We start from the raw sequence: 17,594 nt of genomic DNA, 5'->3' as shown, positions 1-17,594 counted from the left end.
TTAGTTTGTGGTCCCCTGTCTTAAATCTCCTGAAAGCGTAATCCTCCTTGAGTTTCCCATACACACAGCAAGTTTGCCACACTTGATTAAGGGTCACTTTGATATGAATGGGTTCTTGGACAGTCATGACAGCTTTGCTTGTGAAATTGCATCATCTACCATATTATTTTCTTAGTGTAAAAATGGGGCTAGATGAGCTGGGTCGGATTCCCTTAGGACCTGAGCACTTACTTTTCTTCAGAAGCTCTTTGCACAGTGGATTGATAGGTGGACCATTAGCTTTCGACAAACCATTCAAAAGGACTTCTACAATGCACCGTGTCACCTAGAGTAAAAACAGGAAAGGAAGGTCAATGTGTTTTCTTTATTGATTTGTTTTTATAAAATACTCTACTCCAACTGAGACCTTCAAGAGAGTCAGAATAGGATCGGAATACAAGTGTTTGTTTTTTAAAAATACAAAAGTGAATTAATACACATCAGTCAAAAAAAATAAGCCTAATTTCCAGGGTTGTTGGGTTTTTTTGAGAGAGAGAATGCTCTATAAACAAACACCCAACTCAACAACAAGCATATTCATTTGTCACCATAAAGGAAAAGGAGATCCAAATATTCCAGAGTGAGAATGGATGCTTCCTTTGAACGTAGTGGGAACAAGATTGATGTACTCTGTGCACAGCCCATTACACTAATTTGAAAGCAAACAGTCATTTGAAGTGGTATTTAATGCCATTAATCTTTTGTCTTCTAACGCAGAGGGAATTGTTGACCCATGCACTTCTATGAATATTTACTCAAAGTAAAATCTCACTGAGCTCCAATAGGCATACTCCCAAGTAAGTGTGCTCAGGAGGGCAGCCTGTACCATACAATGCATTTCTCCCCGAATCAGATGTAATTGGATGATCTGCTTGACATAGCATTAAAGAACGATTAAGCCAAAGCTTTTCCCTAATTCCAGATGGAACACTGCCAGACATTATTGTGGGCCAGAGGCATTTTTGGGATAGAAGACAACATTTGCGTGACACATCATTACCCACTCCTCCACCTAGTGTTTAATACTCTTAGGTTCTTAAAGTGGAAAGACATCTATCTGAAATGGGCCTCTGGGGCTGGATCGGAGAAGAAGGCAATATAGATGAGGGGCTACCAGACATATGTCAACATATGAGTCTCGGATTCCTCTCAAAGGAAACACAAAGAGATTCTTCACCTCAGCCTTGTTTAGTAAAGAGCATTTCTTACTGCATACAAGGAGCTTTAATTATCCGTGATGGGCAATTTAATTCACTTATATTTTAGAGTAATAAAGAGTTTTCCTACTCACCATTTCTTCAACATGATCATCTTTTTCCACCGGTGCTGAACGAACACCTTTGAATAAAAACATTTCCAATGTCAGAAACATGGGAACCCCAATGGCAGATTGTAACAGGTGAAAACAAGCCAACATTATAAACAGCAGCAAAAATTGGTTTGGTTTCAACAGACAATTGCTGCATTCCAAGACATTTGTCTCCAGACCAGCAAATATGTCTTCCCTTAGAAAGCGGTTGCCAAACCTTCTAAATAATGGCACCCATAAGCAGAACAGACTAAATTGGTTGCACTTAGTTCCCATTGAAATCAACGGGATTTAAGACATGACTAACTTGACCCATTGATTTCAGTGGATCCTACACTTGCACTTGTCCTGCACCTAGAAAGCATGGGTTTGGGCAGTTTTCTGCTTGTCCCATGCTTCAAGCAGTTTTGCCCTTGCCCCACCTCTTTCCCCTGGAAAACCCACTCTTTACCAATAAATTGGAGCAAACTTCAATCTGGAGAAACCCCAATTGGTGTTTGCTCTGATTCAGTGTTTTAAGATTGGGTTTTTCCAAGGGAAAGTAGTGGGGCCAGGGCAAGTCTGCATGAGCCCAACATTTATTGTTTAGTCGTTTAGTCGTGTCCGACTCTTCGTGACCCCATGGACCAGAGCACGCCAGGCACTCCTGTCTTCCACTGCCTCCCGCAGTTTGGTCAAACTCATGTTAGTAGCTTCGATAACACTGTCCAACCATCTCATTCTCTGTCGTCCCCTTCTCCTTGTGCCCTCAATTTTCCCCAACATCAGGGTCTTTTCCAGGGAGTCTTCTTGTCTCATGAGGTGGCCAAAGTATTGGAGTCTCAGCTTCAGGATCTGTCCTTCCAGTGAGCACTCAGGGCTGATTTCCTTAAGAATGGAGAGGTTTGATCTTCTTGCAGTCCATGGGACTCTTAAGAGTCTCCTCCAGCACCATAACCCATTGTCTTTGTTTTATTCGCAGATTCTGGAAGCCGCCCAGAGTGGCTGGGGAAACTCAGCCAGATAGGCAGGGTATAAATAAATTATTATTATTATTACTATTATTATTATTATTATTCCAAACTTTGCACCAGAATTAAAATGGTATATTGTGTGATGCTTGACTCCTGGAATCCTAACTATGTGCTTTGCATATTACAGCCTTCCTTCTTCACTAAGAACACGATTTTCCAGTCTTTCCTGGTACCCTGAATAGTTTACATAATGTCAACCACTGGAGCACATAACAGGAATGCTGAACAGGTCTCTTCCAAATGCAGGGTCTTGTTGCTTGCAATACTTCCCTGGTTTAACTCTTCATTCAGATTCCCAGGCCCCATTTCATTCTTTATCCTTGATGAAAGTCAGTGAGAAGAGGAGACGCCTCTTTACTAGGATGCTAGACAGCAGGGTGGTGAACCATATCGGTTATCTCTGCTTTACAGTCTGCAAGTTCTTTGCAGAGTTAGAACAGCAGGCCTCTGTTATGCCTGCTGCTCTGAGTGCTTTGGAAGAGGAATCTGCAAAGAAGCCCAGACAAACTTCAAATGAATGAAATCGTTCCACATACTGGTTTCCTATGCTTGCTACTCATTCTGTTTCATTCTCTAGGTATTTTGATTCCCACGCCCCCCCCCCCCGTATGGTTCTGTTACTGTACATGGGTGGGAAAATGGTTTACAGCCTCTTCCCAAGCCCCTTTCTGGACAGATTTCTATCCAGTGTGAAATATGAATTTAATCCCATGATCTTTCATCATCGTTAAAAGCTATTACTTGTTTAGCTCTCGGATACTGCTTGCTCAAAGTGAGTGGTTTTTTTGTTTTGTTTTTTACATTCCCTAGATTCAAATGATAATAAAAAGTTACGGAAGCATAAACATTAAGCAGCGATATCATTTTTTAAATGCTTGCTTTGTGTGTGAGTTATGGCAGTAATAAAACGAATATATTCACGAGAGCGAGCCATGTGCTGGCAAATGGGAATAGGCATTTCCCTGCCCCCATGAGTCAGCTAGATCACGTTTTCTGTCTCTGTGAAAATGCCCCATCATCTGACTCACAATATTCCCTGACCCCGCTCACTTCCATGAATGCGCCTGACTTATTCTGCAGCGCAGCCAGTCCAAATCCAGAAGAGTGCAGGCCTCTGTTGCTGCACCATTGGAAGCAAACTGTTTTTGCTGAAGCAGTTTTTAATAATGAATGAATAACTCGAGTGTGCAGCAATCCATCCAACACTACACTACTGCAAAAACAGCAACAACCACCCATCGGTGCAGAACAGGCTCAACATATTAGATGCCATAATTCAAAGTGAGCTAGCCAAGATTGAGCTTTGGTGCCACCAGGGCCCCAAACACACTTTCATTCAGGAAATAAAAAGTGAATTTACTGCCTGTTTGCATGATTCCAAAGTTCCAACCTCCTCAAAACCAAGTGTGCTTATTAAACAATAATGCTGTGATGAGGATATATGATCTTCAATACCTAACGAAGGCAGGAGCAGCTACACCAGAGCAGAATGGAAGTTCACTGAATAAAACAATGAAATAACCCTTTAGCGCTTAAGCCCACATTCAATTTCTGCAGCATTTTTCATTGAGGATAATTAGTTTAACCCCCAAGATGTCCGACATCCATCACCACATTATACTAATGACAGATGCAACTACTTTTTGATAGATTTTTGCATACCTTAAATTATTACATCTAGCAGCAGCCGAAAGGAGACACAGGGAGACTTTTTCTGGGTTTTTGAATCTAAGAGCTCATGGTCTGGACCAAAACATGCACAGCTCTGCACCAGCATGCACCCTTTCAGCTATAATTAACTGTATACTTCAGCTAATCCCTTGAGTATACACCGGGGGAAAAGAATATGTCCAGATATTGCTGGATCAGCTCTGGATTTAGGATGGTGTGGGGACTTTCCCTGCACAGGGTTCCTTCTTCACTTGTTCCAGGAAGCATGAAGACAAAGACTGAGAAAGGGAGGGGAGTAGTGGCTGCTAAGTGCTTGCTAAGCCGCACCCACCTGCAACCTGAGCTCTGGGCTCAGTTTAACTCTTTCATAACTGCAAGTGTGAATCGGTAACTTTATATTACAGCAAAACTTTCATTCATTGCTCTGCCTACTTGTGCCTCTGGCCCCATCAACTGCTGTCATACGGCCCCTGGAAGGTTACTCAGAAATGAATGTGGCCCTCAGACTGAAAAAATGTTCCCTATTCCCTAGCCTAAGGAGACAGAGAATGTAATGAAGCCAGTTGCAGCACCCCCAGTTCTGCCTAGCATAAATTTAAACGTCAAAAGCAGCCATCAGCCAGCTGGCAGAGGACCACAGAGGACCATCTGCCTGCACGGTATTCCTGGAGCGCTGCATATTCTAGCCACACTCCTCCCCTCACATGAACTCTGCATCAAAACTGTAGTGGGAGTTGCATAACAGCCACTACCTTATGTTGCTTCTCTATCTTGGGTGATGCTGTCTGCACCTTCTGAATCTCTTCTTCAGGGCCAGAGCAGAGCACCGAATTTCTGAGTTCCACCTTCTAGATCAGGGTTGGGGAGCTTCTGTGGCTCTCTAGACACTGCTGGACTCCATCTCCCAGCAGTTCCAGCTGGAATGGTCAATGCGAAGGGATGATGGGAGTTGGAGTCCAACAGCATCAAATGGAATGCCACAGAGTTCTAGTTCAGTTCATCATATAAATCTATGGTGCAGCTGCACAGAATGCCAAATACAGTTCCGGTCATCCCTTCTCAGAATGGGGATCGAAGAGATGGGAAAGCTGCAGAAAAAGGTAACCAAAATGACCAAGGGGTGGGGGACCTTTTAAAAAGCAGAATTGTTCAGGACTTTTTAGTTTACGGTGGGAAAGCAGCTGACTTGAGGCAGGGAAAAGGATAATAGCTTTTTATCGTAATGTGTGGTCTAGAGGCAGCAAATAGATAGCAATTCTTCCACTCTTTTATCAACATTTTACAACTTGGGATTCCCCGTGAGATTAATTGACTGTAAAAACTTAGAGCGCTGCTGGGTTGTACCAAAGGCCTATAAAGCCTGACATCCTGTTTTCCATTGTGGCCAAGCTGGTGCCTCTGGGAACACTGGAAGGACAGTAGGGCAATATCATTCTCCCCCTCTTGTTCCGTTGAGGTAGAATATAACTAGTGCTTTTTTTCCTGGGGGAACGCAGGGGGACACATACCCCTAAACATTTTGTGAATCTAAGTTTCGCCTCATTGAGGGGCAGTATTTCTTTTTTTTTTAATAAATTTTTATTGATTTTCCAACATATATTAAAACACAATACAACTAACAACACATAAACAAACAAACATATAAACACGTATAATTTCATAACCTCTTTTTCTTAAACCTTATTTCAACGACTTCCCCATACCTCCCTTTTCTGCATCCCTGTTTTAAACTTTTCCAGCAACCCCTAATTTCAATTACTTATAATTCACTTTCTTTAATCCTTTTTCTCTTACCCAATTATTTGTTGAGGGGCAGTATTTCAATATGAGTAGGAAAATGAGAGTACCCCTAAATTTATTTATTTTTTAAAGCACTGAATATAGCCATAGTGACTAGGCCATGGGTTTAGGACAGGCTAAGTGTTTAGCCTGTAATCCTAACCCCACATATATGAGAGCAAGTCCCATTAAACTCAATGAGACTTACTTCTGAGTAGACATGATTAGGATAGCTGCCTTAATCACAGATCACACAACTGCTTTGTGGGATGATGTACCAGAAGATGCAGTCACTGACACCAAATTTGAAGGCTTTATAAAAGAGCTAAGAATTGAGGTCTGCCAATGACTATTAAACATGAGAGCTAAATCAGTCTTCAGAGGCAGTATTCCTATGTGAGCCACATGTTCAGAAGTGGGGAAGAGATAGTCATTACCATTGTGTGAACTCCCCATTTTGAAAACAAAATGCTGATCTGGGTGGAAGTCTGATATACTGCAGAGCCAGTCAGAGTAAAAACTTGGCTAGATGCATCGGTGGTCGGAATCTGTATGGCAGCTTCATATGTTCAGAAAAACGGGCTCCCTCCCCCCCACATCTCAACTTGTTTAAGCAAAAGGATTTGTGCCTTTGACATGCATGCTTCATACTTTTGCATATAACAATAATTTGTCAACATGAAGAATCATAGAATCATACAGTTGGAAGGGACCCTAGGGGTCATCTAGTCCAACCCACAGTGATGCAGGAATCTCAGCTAAAGCATCAATGACAGATGGCTATCCAATCTCTGTTTAAAAACCTCCAAGGAAGGAGAGTCCACAACCATCCAAGGGAGACTGCTCCTTTGTCAAACAGCTCTTACTGTCAGAGTTATTCCTGATGTTGAGTCTGAATCTCCTCTCTTGTATCTTGAAGCCATTTGTTCAGCTCCTAGCATCTGGAGCAGAAGAAAACAAGCTTACTCCATCCTCCATATGACAGCCCTTTAGATATTTGAAGATGGCTATCATATCTCCTCTTATCCAGGCTAAGCACACCCAGCTCCCTCAACTGTTCCTCATAAGGTGTGATGGCCTGGGATTCAGACTCGGATGCTGAACCTGAGGGATCCCAGCCTGCACAGGATTCCCCGCCTCCAGAACCAGCTGAGCTGGGGCTGGGGCATCAGCCTGAAGGGTCCTCACCTGTGCTGGATCCTCAGGTGAAGGCATCAGCTGAGTCTGCTCTGGCTCCTGAGGTGATGGAGGACCCATTGCCTGTGGGTGCTCCACTCTCAGCCCCATCAGAGGAAGCTGAGGTTGCCTCTGGGTCCGGTAACCCTCCAGCCTCTCCTGAGCTGCAGAGGCTCAGGGCAGAGAGGCGGAGGGAACTAAGTTCCTGCAGGAGGTGTGCTTGCCTCCAGGCCAGGAGAGGCAAGTCACCAGAAGATCGGGGCCACCCTAATGCCTGGGGGCGGATAAAAGCCGGCCAGCCCCAGTCCCAAGTTGCAGGAGCAACATTGTTGGTTGCTAGTTCCTGCCTGAACCCTGTCCTGCTTTCCTGCCTGAGCACCTGACTTGCCCTGGCTCCCTGCTTGCATGCCTGTTCCTGACTTCACCCGGCTCCCTGCCCTGCACCCAGCTTCAGCTACTATGGACTGCCTCCATGTTGCACCTTTGACCACGGACCAGACTTGGACCTTGTCTCTTGGGTAACCCATGGGACCAGCACATAAGGCTTGGTTTCCAGACTCTTGATCATCTTGGTCACCCTCCTTTGCACATGTTCCAGCTTGTCAATATCCTTCTTAAATTGTGACACGCAGAACTTGACACAGTACTCCCAAATGTGGCCTGACCAAGGCAGAATAGAGTGAGACTATGACTTCTCTTGATGAGGACATGATACTTCTGTTGATGCTGCCTAGAACAGCATTAGCCTTCTTTGCTGCTGCATCATACTGTTGACTCATGTTAAGCTTGTGGTCTACTAAAACCACCAGATTCTTTTCACATGTACTATTGGCAATCCAGGTGCTCCATATCTTATATTTGTGTAGCTGGTTCTTCCTGCCTACGTACAAAACCTTACCTTTCTCCCCGCTGAAATTCATTTTGTTAGAATGAGCTGACTGGGGTGAGGAAGTTACCCCTGAGACAGAATCACATCTCAAAAAAAGGTGGAATGGGGAAACTGACCCTTTTCATGAAAACAGTGGCGGTGAACATGTGGCCCTCTTAGAAGTTTGGATTTTTATATCAAGAAACTAGAAGGACGACAGGAGCAGCAGATTAACGGGGGGGGGGGGGGAGTTGGAATGGGTAAAGTGTTACTGAGATAATAAAGTCATATTGTATTATTATTATTATTATTTCAAAACAAAGGCAATACTTGCCTGCCCTGAATGAAGGGAATACTGACTGACTAAATTAAGCAAGCAACATTAAATATAGTTTGTGTTGTCTGTTGTGATGTTTCAACATCAAAGGAATATTTCAATTAGATACAGGAGCTCCATTTGGGAATAAGGTATTACACCACATGATGGCTGTATAGCCATATTGCACAAAAAGGAGCACCTGTCCATTACAGTACAGGCTGAATTGCACCAAATGGATCACAATCTCCAACAATGTCCGTGCGATTAGCTGGGGCAATAATGTCTTAGACAACCTTTTGCCAAAGGGGTTTAAGAGCTTAATACATGCATTTATGACAATACACAAAATGGCAGTGAGTTTTGTTTCACCCACCACTGAACACTGGATGGGATGTATGCCACCCCCAAGAATAACTCAACTGGTTTAATATATTTAGCATTCAAAATGTGTTTCACGGTAAAACAGGGAAGGGGATCCTCTGGTCTGGAGGATGAAATGCAGCCCTCTCTATCTGGACCTCAGGATTCTCCCCAGGCCACCTGCCTCTCCCCACTGACCTTGCTTTTGCCTCTCTGGAATGCTTCTTGCTTGCCTGGAAGGAGGGTAGAAGTGGTGTGGGAGTGTGCATGTAGAAACTAGACTACAAAAGTAAAATTCACATTCATTCCTCTTCCATTTCTTGCCTTTGGCCCATTAAAGGCATGTGGTCCTCAGAAGGTTGCCCAGAAAAGTTGAAAATGGTTCCCCATCTGTGCTGTAAAAGGAAGGAATTGCTGGGTTGCCCTGGTCTCCCAGTTCCTAGTCTCTAACAACTGCACTATACTGTCTCAGTGCAACTTGCAGTCTTAATTATCCACCCAGGATTGCAGCCTTAATTATCCATCAAGGTGGTGTGGTATTGCAGTTGATTTTATAGAAATCAATAATATATAGCTATCACTTTTTAAAATAGTATACATCAGCTAGTCCATGGCACTTAAAACCACTGGTTGAGTGTTCAGGTTTTTCTTCATGAGCAGTATTACAGACCAACATGCCCACATAAAACACAGCACATTGCTTTTGTCAGAAATAAACGTTTTGAGAATTAATGGGCTTTTCCTACCCTTCCTACAGCTCCAAGACTTGGAAAGCACTCGCAGGTAAGTGACTCATCTCAGGAAAAGGCAACACACACCCTCAATCCGGTTGCCAGAGTGGAGGGAAAGAGCAACAAAACTTCAGAAGTGGGTGCCTCATTCCACAATTAAATTGTTCTCTTTTATAGGCAAGTCAAGTTCACCCCAACAGCACTTATGTTAATAAGGCAAGTTTTAAAGCAAGGATTTCTTAAAACATCCAGTATGTTGTTAAAATCGATAAAATTGATATGGAATTTTAAATTATCCTTGCTTTCTGATCTTGCCAGACGTTGAAATGCAAACCAAAGCAACTGCTTTGTGGTTTCTTTCCTTTGTCTTTTTACAGTCAAGTGGCATATATACTTTTACGAAATGGACAAATAGCAAATGTGTGAAAAGTGCTGGCTGTCACTTTATCTTTCAGTTTTATACCTATAAAATGCCTGTTTCTAGAAATGCATCTTCAGCATTTTAACATGCTTAATTTGAGCTGTCTGGTTTCATTCAGGCAAAAAACTGAATGAACAACCAGCATGTGGGAGGGCTTGTTCACCTACAGTGGATTTGGTACATGCCCTTGGTAACTACACACAAATACTGAGCATGTATATATTACTCCTTTCCTCCTCCTTCCCTTACACACATGGGAGTGTGAGAAGAAAACACACACCGAGAAGGTATATTTTATGTATCTTTCCCCTTTAATGATCTTTTCTCCTCCTGCTGTCACGGGGACCCTGATTCAGGTTATGCACACTTGAAACCCAATGCACTTCTGACATGGGCAAGGAGCCCACCTTTTGGCTTGGTCTCCCATCATTGTATGAGATGATGTTGCCTTTGAAGAGAAGCTAGTGCAGACTGGCTCTCCCTCTAGGGCGCTGAAGTGAGCATAACTAGAGCTGGAAGCTGTTGAATGAATACTCCCTATCTGCGTTCAAGCCAAACACCCGATTCCTTTCTTTTAGGTGCGTAACTGAATTGGGATGGGCATGTGGATGGATGAATGGAAGCCTGACGAGATACAGGAGATGGATCCCTTGGCAGACTGAGAGAGGGCTTTCCCGTGCCCAGGCGAGGTGCCTGTCACCCGGTTCTTGGCTATGGTGCATTGACTCAGCCGTAGGTGGGAGAGGGTTAGGAAAGCACCATGGGCTCCGCATCCCTGTCCCGCCTTCCCCTCCACTGTTCCCTGCGGTCTGCCGCGCCCGCGTCGCTCTCCGTGGTGCTGATCCGAGCCGCGCCGCTGTCCACAGTGCTGATCGGACCCCGCGCCGCTCTCCGTGGTGCTGACCCAACCCGCGCGGCCCCCCGCGCCCTCACTCACCTGCGAGAGCTGCGGCTCCGAGGAGACTGAGCAGCGCCACGGAAGGTACCATGGCCGGCCGACAGGCAGGCAGGCAGGCACGCAAGCAGGATGGGCAGACTTGCTTGCAAAAGCTGAAGCTGCTTCGCCACCAGCTCGCCTCCTGGCTGCAGCTCCACGCTATTTAAGGGAGGGTGGGGAATACAGAGGAGGAGGGGGCGTCGGAGCCAAGGCGGGGAAAGGGGTTTGCGTCAGAGGTGGCCCCCAGGGGGATCGGGGCGGAGAGTCCCTGGGATCGCCAGAAAGATCCTGCTCCAGAAGCTGCCGGAGACAGCGAGACTTTCTCTCCACCGTTGCCAGCCGCCCACAAGGCTTCCTTGCCACCGCGCAAAGCCACCCCGCAGACAAAACTCCTCTCATTAGCTTGCCAAGCCCGATCTCGCCCCCGACGCCCCTTCACTCCTCCTAGCACACAGCTCGGTGGTAGAGCATCTGCGTGGCATGCAGAAGGCCCCAGTGTCCAACCCAGCTCCTGGAGAGCCTCTGCCAGTCAGGTGCAATGGTCTGAGTCAGTAGAAGGCAACTTGTTATGTTCTTTCCCAGAAGACCACCTGGATAATGTCCCTACCCTGCTATGGGTAGAAGAGAGAGTCTCACTTCCATCTTCAATCCTTTTTTTCACTGTCAACGCAGTTTTATCTTATGATTCTCGGCAGCGCCCAGCGCCCCCAGAGAAAGATCGTTTCCATGCCCACCTCCACCCCCTCCCATTATGACAACTGAAGACTCCTATCCCGCGTCAGAGCACAGGGATCCCCTCCCTTATATTATACACATGGACCCAACAAAATGCCTGCAAGAAGATCATGGTCCCCACTGCCCTCCGTGACAGTAAAAGGTGGGTGCAGTGGTGGGGTAACTAAGTGCAGAACTGACTTGAACCTGCAGGAAAAAGAGCCACTGTTCTTATTTGAGGGCTTCGATGCTAAGGGATTTCCAGCTCCTCTCTGTAAAATAATTTATATTCCCTCCTCCAGCGTCACTCACAGGCAAATGCGCCTGCATTCACGCACGCCCCCCCACACTCCTTCTCTCTCTCTGTCTCTCTGTCTCTCTCTCTCTCGCCGCAAGACATCCCTGTCAAATGAGCCCTATTTCAGCAATTAAGTTTCCTCACCTTGTCTCATCCCACTGCCGATTTATCTAATGAGCCGATAAAAACTCACAACACCTTGAGAGATGCTAAATGAAAAATGTTCCACAGCAACATCCTCTTTATTGAAGTGCTGGTAATGATTTGGGGGAAATGGAACAAACCTAGACGGGGGGGGGGGGGACCCTTGACGTAAGAATTTATCCAAAGAGTTCCCCGGGATGGGGGTGTTTGATTCTCTCTGAGCAGAATGAATGGACCCCACACTCCTTCCCATTGTCTCGAAACACCGCTATGGATTAGAGAAATCTGCCCACGTTCTTCACTCCTTTGCCTCCTTTCTCCCTGCTGCCGTCTGTTGATTTCCAGCTGCCTGTTGGAGACTCTCAGCTCCTTGGGAACAGAGACTGCCTATATTGCCTAGTTAACTCTGAAAGACCACACACATACCAATCCTGCAGTATGCCTCAATCCATCTTTCTATGAACTCTTTACAGTGCTCAGTGTGAGGTGGGGGCAGTCGTATAACCAGCAGAGCTATTGAGCTCATGCAAAGCAAAATATGTAGTCATAGCTGGTACAGTGGTCCCTCGGGTTACATACGCTTCAGGTTACAGACTCCACTAACCCAGAAATAGTACCTCAGGCTAAGAACTTTGCTTCAGGATGAGAACAGAAATCAGGCTCCGGCGGCGCAGCAGCAGCAGGAGGCCCCCATTAGCTAAAGTGGTGCTTCAGGTTAAGAACAGTTTCAGGTTAAGAACGGACCTCCGGAACGAATTAAGTACTTAACCCGAGGTACCACTGTATTACTAAAGCAAGGCAGGACTAGGAAATTTATAGCACTACATGTATTTATTGTTATTACTATTTCTACTAGTAGTAGTTTCACATACAAGACCATCATGTCTATCAGGGGTCCCTAAATGTTTCTGGCCCAAGGGTACACGTGGAAATCTATGCAACTCCCATGCGTGTTACAGAATATCTATTTCAGAAAAGAAAATTTGGCCTTTTCCAGACCCTTGCCCCAAACAGGCAAAATACCTGCACATACTCCAAAACAAGACAAAAAAGCAAATACACCCCCCAACCCCCAGGCAAGCCCCTCAACCCTGTCAGTGAGGGAAACAGCTGGGTGGGAGCTTGGTCAGTTGCAGAGTTGGGATACAGCAGAGAGAAAAGCGGAGAATAGTTGAGGCCTGGCTATGAATACTTGTCTGGTGGTGACCAGAGCTTGTGACCCAGTTGCTCACAGGCTAAATCTTTTCTCTGCCTGAGTAGAGCCCTACTGGACCAGGCCAAAGGCCCATTTAGTTAAGCACTCTGTTCTTAGAGTAACCAATCATGGAAGCACCCAGTGCCTGCTTCTGAACCACTACATTTTAGCCCATCTCAGTGAAACATGGCTATTGTTCTCCTCTGATCAGCACAAACGATGTAGTTGCACAAATCTCTCCATTATAAACGATGCTAATTATTTCTATGCCCTAACACTCCTATTTTTTTCCCCCCAACAGCAGTGGGCAATGTCTCTCACACACAGGAGAAGCACTCCAGTCTGTTGGCTCTGCAGCCCAAACACTTCTGGGCACTTCCATCTTGCCAGAATCACAGTCCAGATGCATGGAGGGCAACACACAGAACTACATCAGCTAAGGGGTCTAAGGTGGAGTGGACAGGCTTGGCAGTACCCCTCTCACACCCATGGGGGTGGGGAGGCTGAAGCATGAGCGCCCAGGTGGCTGTTTGCTGCAGTGGTGCTGGAGTTGGTGGCATGGGCTGCCACAGCTCCTCTTCACATTTGACTCCTCTCCCTCCAAGCTGCCTCCACCCAGCCATGGTGTTGCTGCTGGGGAAGGGGGTCTGTGTGGCACAGACTCTGGGGATCTGCTGATCAGGTCTGGTGAGGAGGACGACAGGGATAGGATGGGAAGAGATGGACCATGCAGCTCCAGGTGTCATGGAATCTCAGGCAAGGGTGAAGAGACACCAGCCACCTGGCCATACCACTGTGGGATGGAGCCAGCAATGCCAAATTATGTCTACCCTCTCCTCCCCTGAATAGTCCAACTCCCTGAGCATGGAGTCAGGGGGTGGGTGCGTAGGTCATGGATAGTGCCCCACAACAAGCCCTGGGCTTATGCTCCCATAGGCAAGTCAATTTCTGCAGAGCTGAGCAGTGATGCTCTCATGGCACCTCCAAGCCATACTGGCTCAAACCTTCTCCCCAGCATCTATATTCATCCTCTGGAGCTCCCCAGCAGGTTCAAGAGAAGTTTTGCATAGGAAGCTGCCTTATACTCAGTCAGATCACACTGGTCCCCTTAGCTCAATATAATCTACCCTGACTGGCAGTGGCTTTCCAAAGTTTCAGACAGAAGCTTTCCCCAAGCCTATCTGGGGGTGGCGGAGATGGAACCTAGAACCTTCTGCCTGCGAAGCAGGGATTCTACCACTAAACTATGGTCATGAGGTGTGGACTGTGGACCGTCAACCTGATAGAAGATCCTACAGTCTCTGGGGCCTGATGGCAAATGACGACATCCTCTTCCCATTGCCAGGCACATGCAGGGGTTATAACCTCACCAGGAAGCATCCATGATGGCAGGCTTGTTCACAGCCCTCTCAGGCTGTCCTAGAAGTGTGTAGCGGGCTTCTCCATCATGGGGACATGCCCATTAGGTTTCAGGGATTGCTGAACAGCAGGTGTCTCTGGACAGCTGTTTTCACTACAACCAACCTTTTGCACTGTATACATAACTCTGGGGTTGTCCATGTCCAGGCATGCCCAGGATCTGGGGGCTTGGGCCCTAGACCCATTGCTGCCCAGGTCCCCAAGCCTGGTTGGAATGGCACAGAGTGAATGAACTAAGGGCAATATCACAATATTGTATGTCCAACATGTTTGGGCTCTGAGCAACGCTGCAGTTTCCTCATGGGTTTTTGTGTCAGGTCTTCAACTGAGCTTGGTTTGCTTCAGGCAATAATTGTAGCATTTCTCTTGTAATTATGCTTATGTGACCCCACTCAGTGAGGTCCGAGACAGTAAATTTCTCTCATCAAATACAACATTGCAAGGGGTTCTGCCTGCTTTAAAACATTTTTAAAATTATTTTTATTGTAGCCTGATGGCAGCTTGATCTGATCAAGAGAGTCCTCTTCACATCTGGGGTTGTCATTTCTGGGATCAATCAATGCAAATTTCCCCCATTTGCAACTCTGAAAGTGACAGATCAGGTTATCTGTTTTCAAAAGAAGATGAAAACTGATCATAACCTGCCATGGAAAGTGAGCAGAAGAGTGCATTCAAACAGCAACAGATAACAGCTTGAATTTAACAAGGGCTCAGAAATATTCTGGGGAAAGAGGCACATCTCCCAACAATTGTGCAAACCCTTGATGTGAAGGGATTGTTAAAGAGCTATGGAGCCCAGCAGGGAACCAGGGGGGTCTTTTTATGCAGGATGAAGGATGAAAGCTTTACTGAAAATGTATGAGTGCATCATTTTGTGAGCCTCTCCTCTTCTCTACTCCTGGCTTCTGTGGCTGCTGCTTCTCTATGCTGCTCCTCTCGGTGGATACAGCTGCTGTAGAAAGCAGTCACGAAAATCCCTTGCATTCTAAAATTCAGGCAAGGGCCGTGGCTCAGTGGCAGAAGATATGCCTTGCATGCAGAATGTCCCAGGTTCAATCCCCAGCTTCTCCATGTAGGGCAGGGAAAGAGTCCAGTCTGAAAACTGGGGAGGCTGTCAGTTTAGATAATACGGAGCGAGATGAACCAAGGTCTGACTAATTGTAAGTATGTTTCCCATGGGATTCAATAGTCAGCCACAGGTCAGAAAAACCCAGATGATTACGGGTACATTGGGATTTGCTTGTTTTATGTATAGGGTTTGGGTTTTTTTGGTATTGAGTTTTTAAACATTACTTACACAGAAAAACACATACAGAAAGAAAGGGGAGAGAGGAAACAACAGCAAACCATCATAGTGCATGGGAAGGGGGGAGGAAGATCCTCAGTCAGCAATCTCAATTTTCAGAGTGTTTTTTGTGCAACCTTATTCAAGTATGAAGGAATGGGGTGGGGGAGAGAGCGATGGGAGGTAGGGAGAAAGGTGGGTGTGAGAGAGGGAGGAACTTTTAGGCCTCTAGTGGTAGGGTGGAAAGGTGGAGAGGAACTGGGGAAGGGCCAGCTACCCTGTTTCCCCGAAAATAAGACAGTGTCTTATATTAATTTTTGCTCCCAAAGATGTGCTAGGTCTTATTTTCAGGGGATGTCTTATTTTTCCATGCAGAAGAATACGGTACACATTTATTGTCTAATTGTGAGTCAGCCAGACTCTGTCAGGGCAGAGTGAGCAGCAGGGGGCAGCTTGTCCAGACTCTCTGATTTAAAGAGACCTCTCACTGCCTGAACAGCTCCGGCTGCGCTGCGGCCAATCAGTGAGCTGCACGGCAGCACCCACCACTACGGTCCAGAGGAGTCAGACGCCCTACGGTGGCTTTGGGGGCCTTATATTCCGGGGAGGCCTTATGTTCGGGGGAGGCCTTATTATTGGGGGATGCCTTATATTACAGCGAGAGGAAAAACTGGAAGTAGGTCTTATTTTGGGGGGATGTCTTACTTTCAGGGAAAGACCGTAGATGTGGATGGGGCTAAAGGGGGCATCTGTCGTGCTGTGGAGAAGCAAGAGGGAGAACTGGGAGAAATGCAGGGAATTCTTCAGTGTCCCTCCCTTCTTGTTGCTCTCTACTGTTGTTCTACTACTTCCACTCCTCACCTTCGTCATAAGAAAGAGATTATGAAGGTGGAGCTCTGAAATATTCAAAAGTACCTTCACACAGTGTATTCCATGACTGCTACCAGGTGTTGTAGGGACACAGGTGGTGCTGTGATCTAAACCACTGAGTCTGGGGGGAATGGAGGATTGGCAAGTGGAGCGAGAAGGGAGAAAGAGCCACCCCTTTTTAAGTGCACATGCAAGCAGGAACATTTATGCACATGTAGAGGCAATCCAATTTCTCTTCAGAAGTAAATTCTATTCAATGTTCAATCTCTATGGTGTCTTTAGGATTGCAACTTTACCATTGCATTTATACTAAGAGCTTTATTGTCTTGCATGTCATTGCAAGAATTCAGTCGGGGTTAAGCCTACCCTCTTTAGAGAGAATATTTTAAAACATACCATTCTTTCCTAGCGTTGGAACAGTTCATTTGCTATATTTGGCCGTGGACTAAAGGTAGTGATTTATCTGCCCATTTCCCATTTAATATTCTCAGCAAACTGGGCTAGTCTGGCTGCCTTAATAATTCACACATTTAAATATTTATAGTGCTTTAATTCTAAGTAAGGCCACTGCTTAATAATAATAATAAAATCACTTTTGAGTTTTCTAGCTGTGCTAGAAGATTCAGAGAGGCAAATCTCAGCTCTATAAATTAAACCTATCTTTATGTGCAACAAGATATAGTGACTATGAGAGCTATAAGCATTTAAAAAATCCCAAGGTCTATGAGCACACAGTGGTGCATTTAAAGCTCACTATTTTACCAGGATTTTTCTCTACTGGCTCTCAGATGGGAGTGGAAGGATTTCCCAGATTTATTCTTATGGATTACACTGTATATCATCAAAGGAATGGGAAGCCTTAAGCAAAAGCACTTCGTTCAAAAGAGGGGCACCTAGTTCTTTCTTACTGTTCATTCGTGGTGGAAAGATTCCCTTGACATCTTCCTGCAAATGTGCCAATCGCTCCCATTGCTCATGTGAAAAGACACAGAGAGGTGACACCATCCTCTCAGCTATACTGGAGGTGAGACATGGTGGCTCATGGT

General features: G+C 45.8%; 2 protein-coding genes across 6 annotated transcripts in view; one reads left to right on the top strand and one right to left on the bottom strand.

The window, feature by feature from the left end:
* FERMT1 (FERM domain containing kindlin 1) overlaps positions 1-17,594 on the top strand; it is a 637,654-nt gene that overhangs the window by 141,183 nt on the left and 478,877 nt on the right. The window lies entirely within an intron of this gene.
* Positions 1-17,594, bottom strand: part of CHGB (chromogranin B) — an 89,701-nt gene that overhangs the window by 5,504 nt on the left and 66,603 nt on the right. For 4 of the 5 annotated variants that reach the window (XM_083606507.1, XM_083606506.1, XM_083606505.1 and 1 more), the window contains 2 exons: positions 1,331-1,377; positions 232-325 (listed from right to left, as the gene is read on the bottom strand). In XM_083606507.1, coding sequence (XP_083462633.1) covers positions 232-325; positions 1,331-1,377 — 141 coding nt within the window. Of the gene's footprint in view, positions 1-231; positions 326-1,330; positions 1,378-10,623; positions 11,158-17,594 lie in introns of those variants that run through there. The other variant, XM_083606509.1, reaches the window with a different exon arrangement.

Source organism: Podarcis filfolensis (genome assembly GCF_964270895.1).
Source record: "Podarcis filfolensis genome assembly, chromosome: 3".
Taxonomy (NCBI): Eukaryota; Metazoa; Chordata; class Lepidosauria; order Squamata; family Lacertidae; genus Podarcis; species Podarcis filfolensis.
This window is presented reverse-complemented; position numbering and strand designations above follow the sequence as displayed.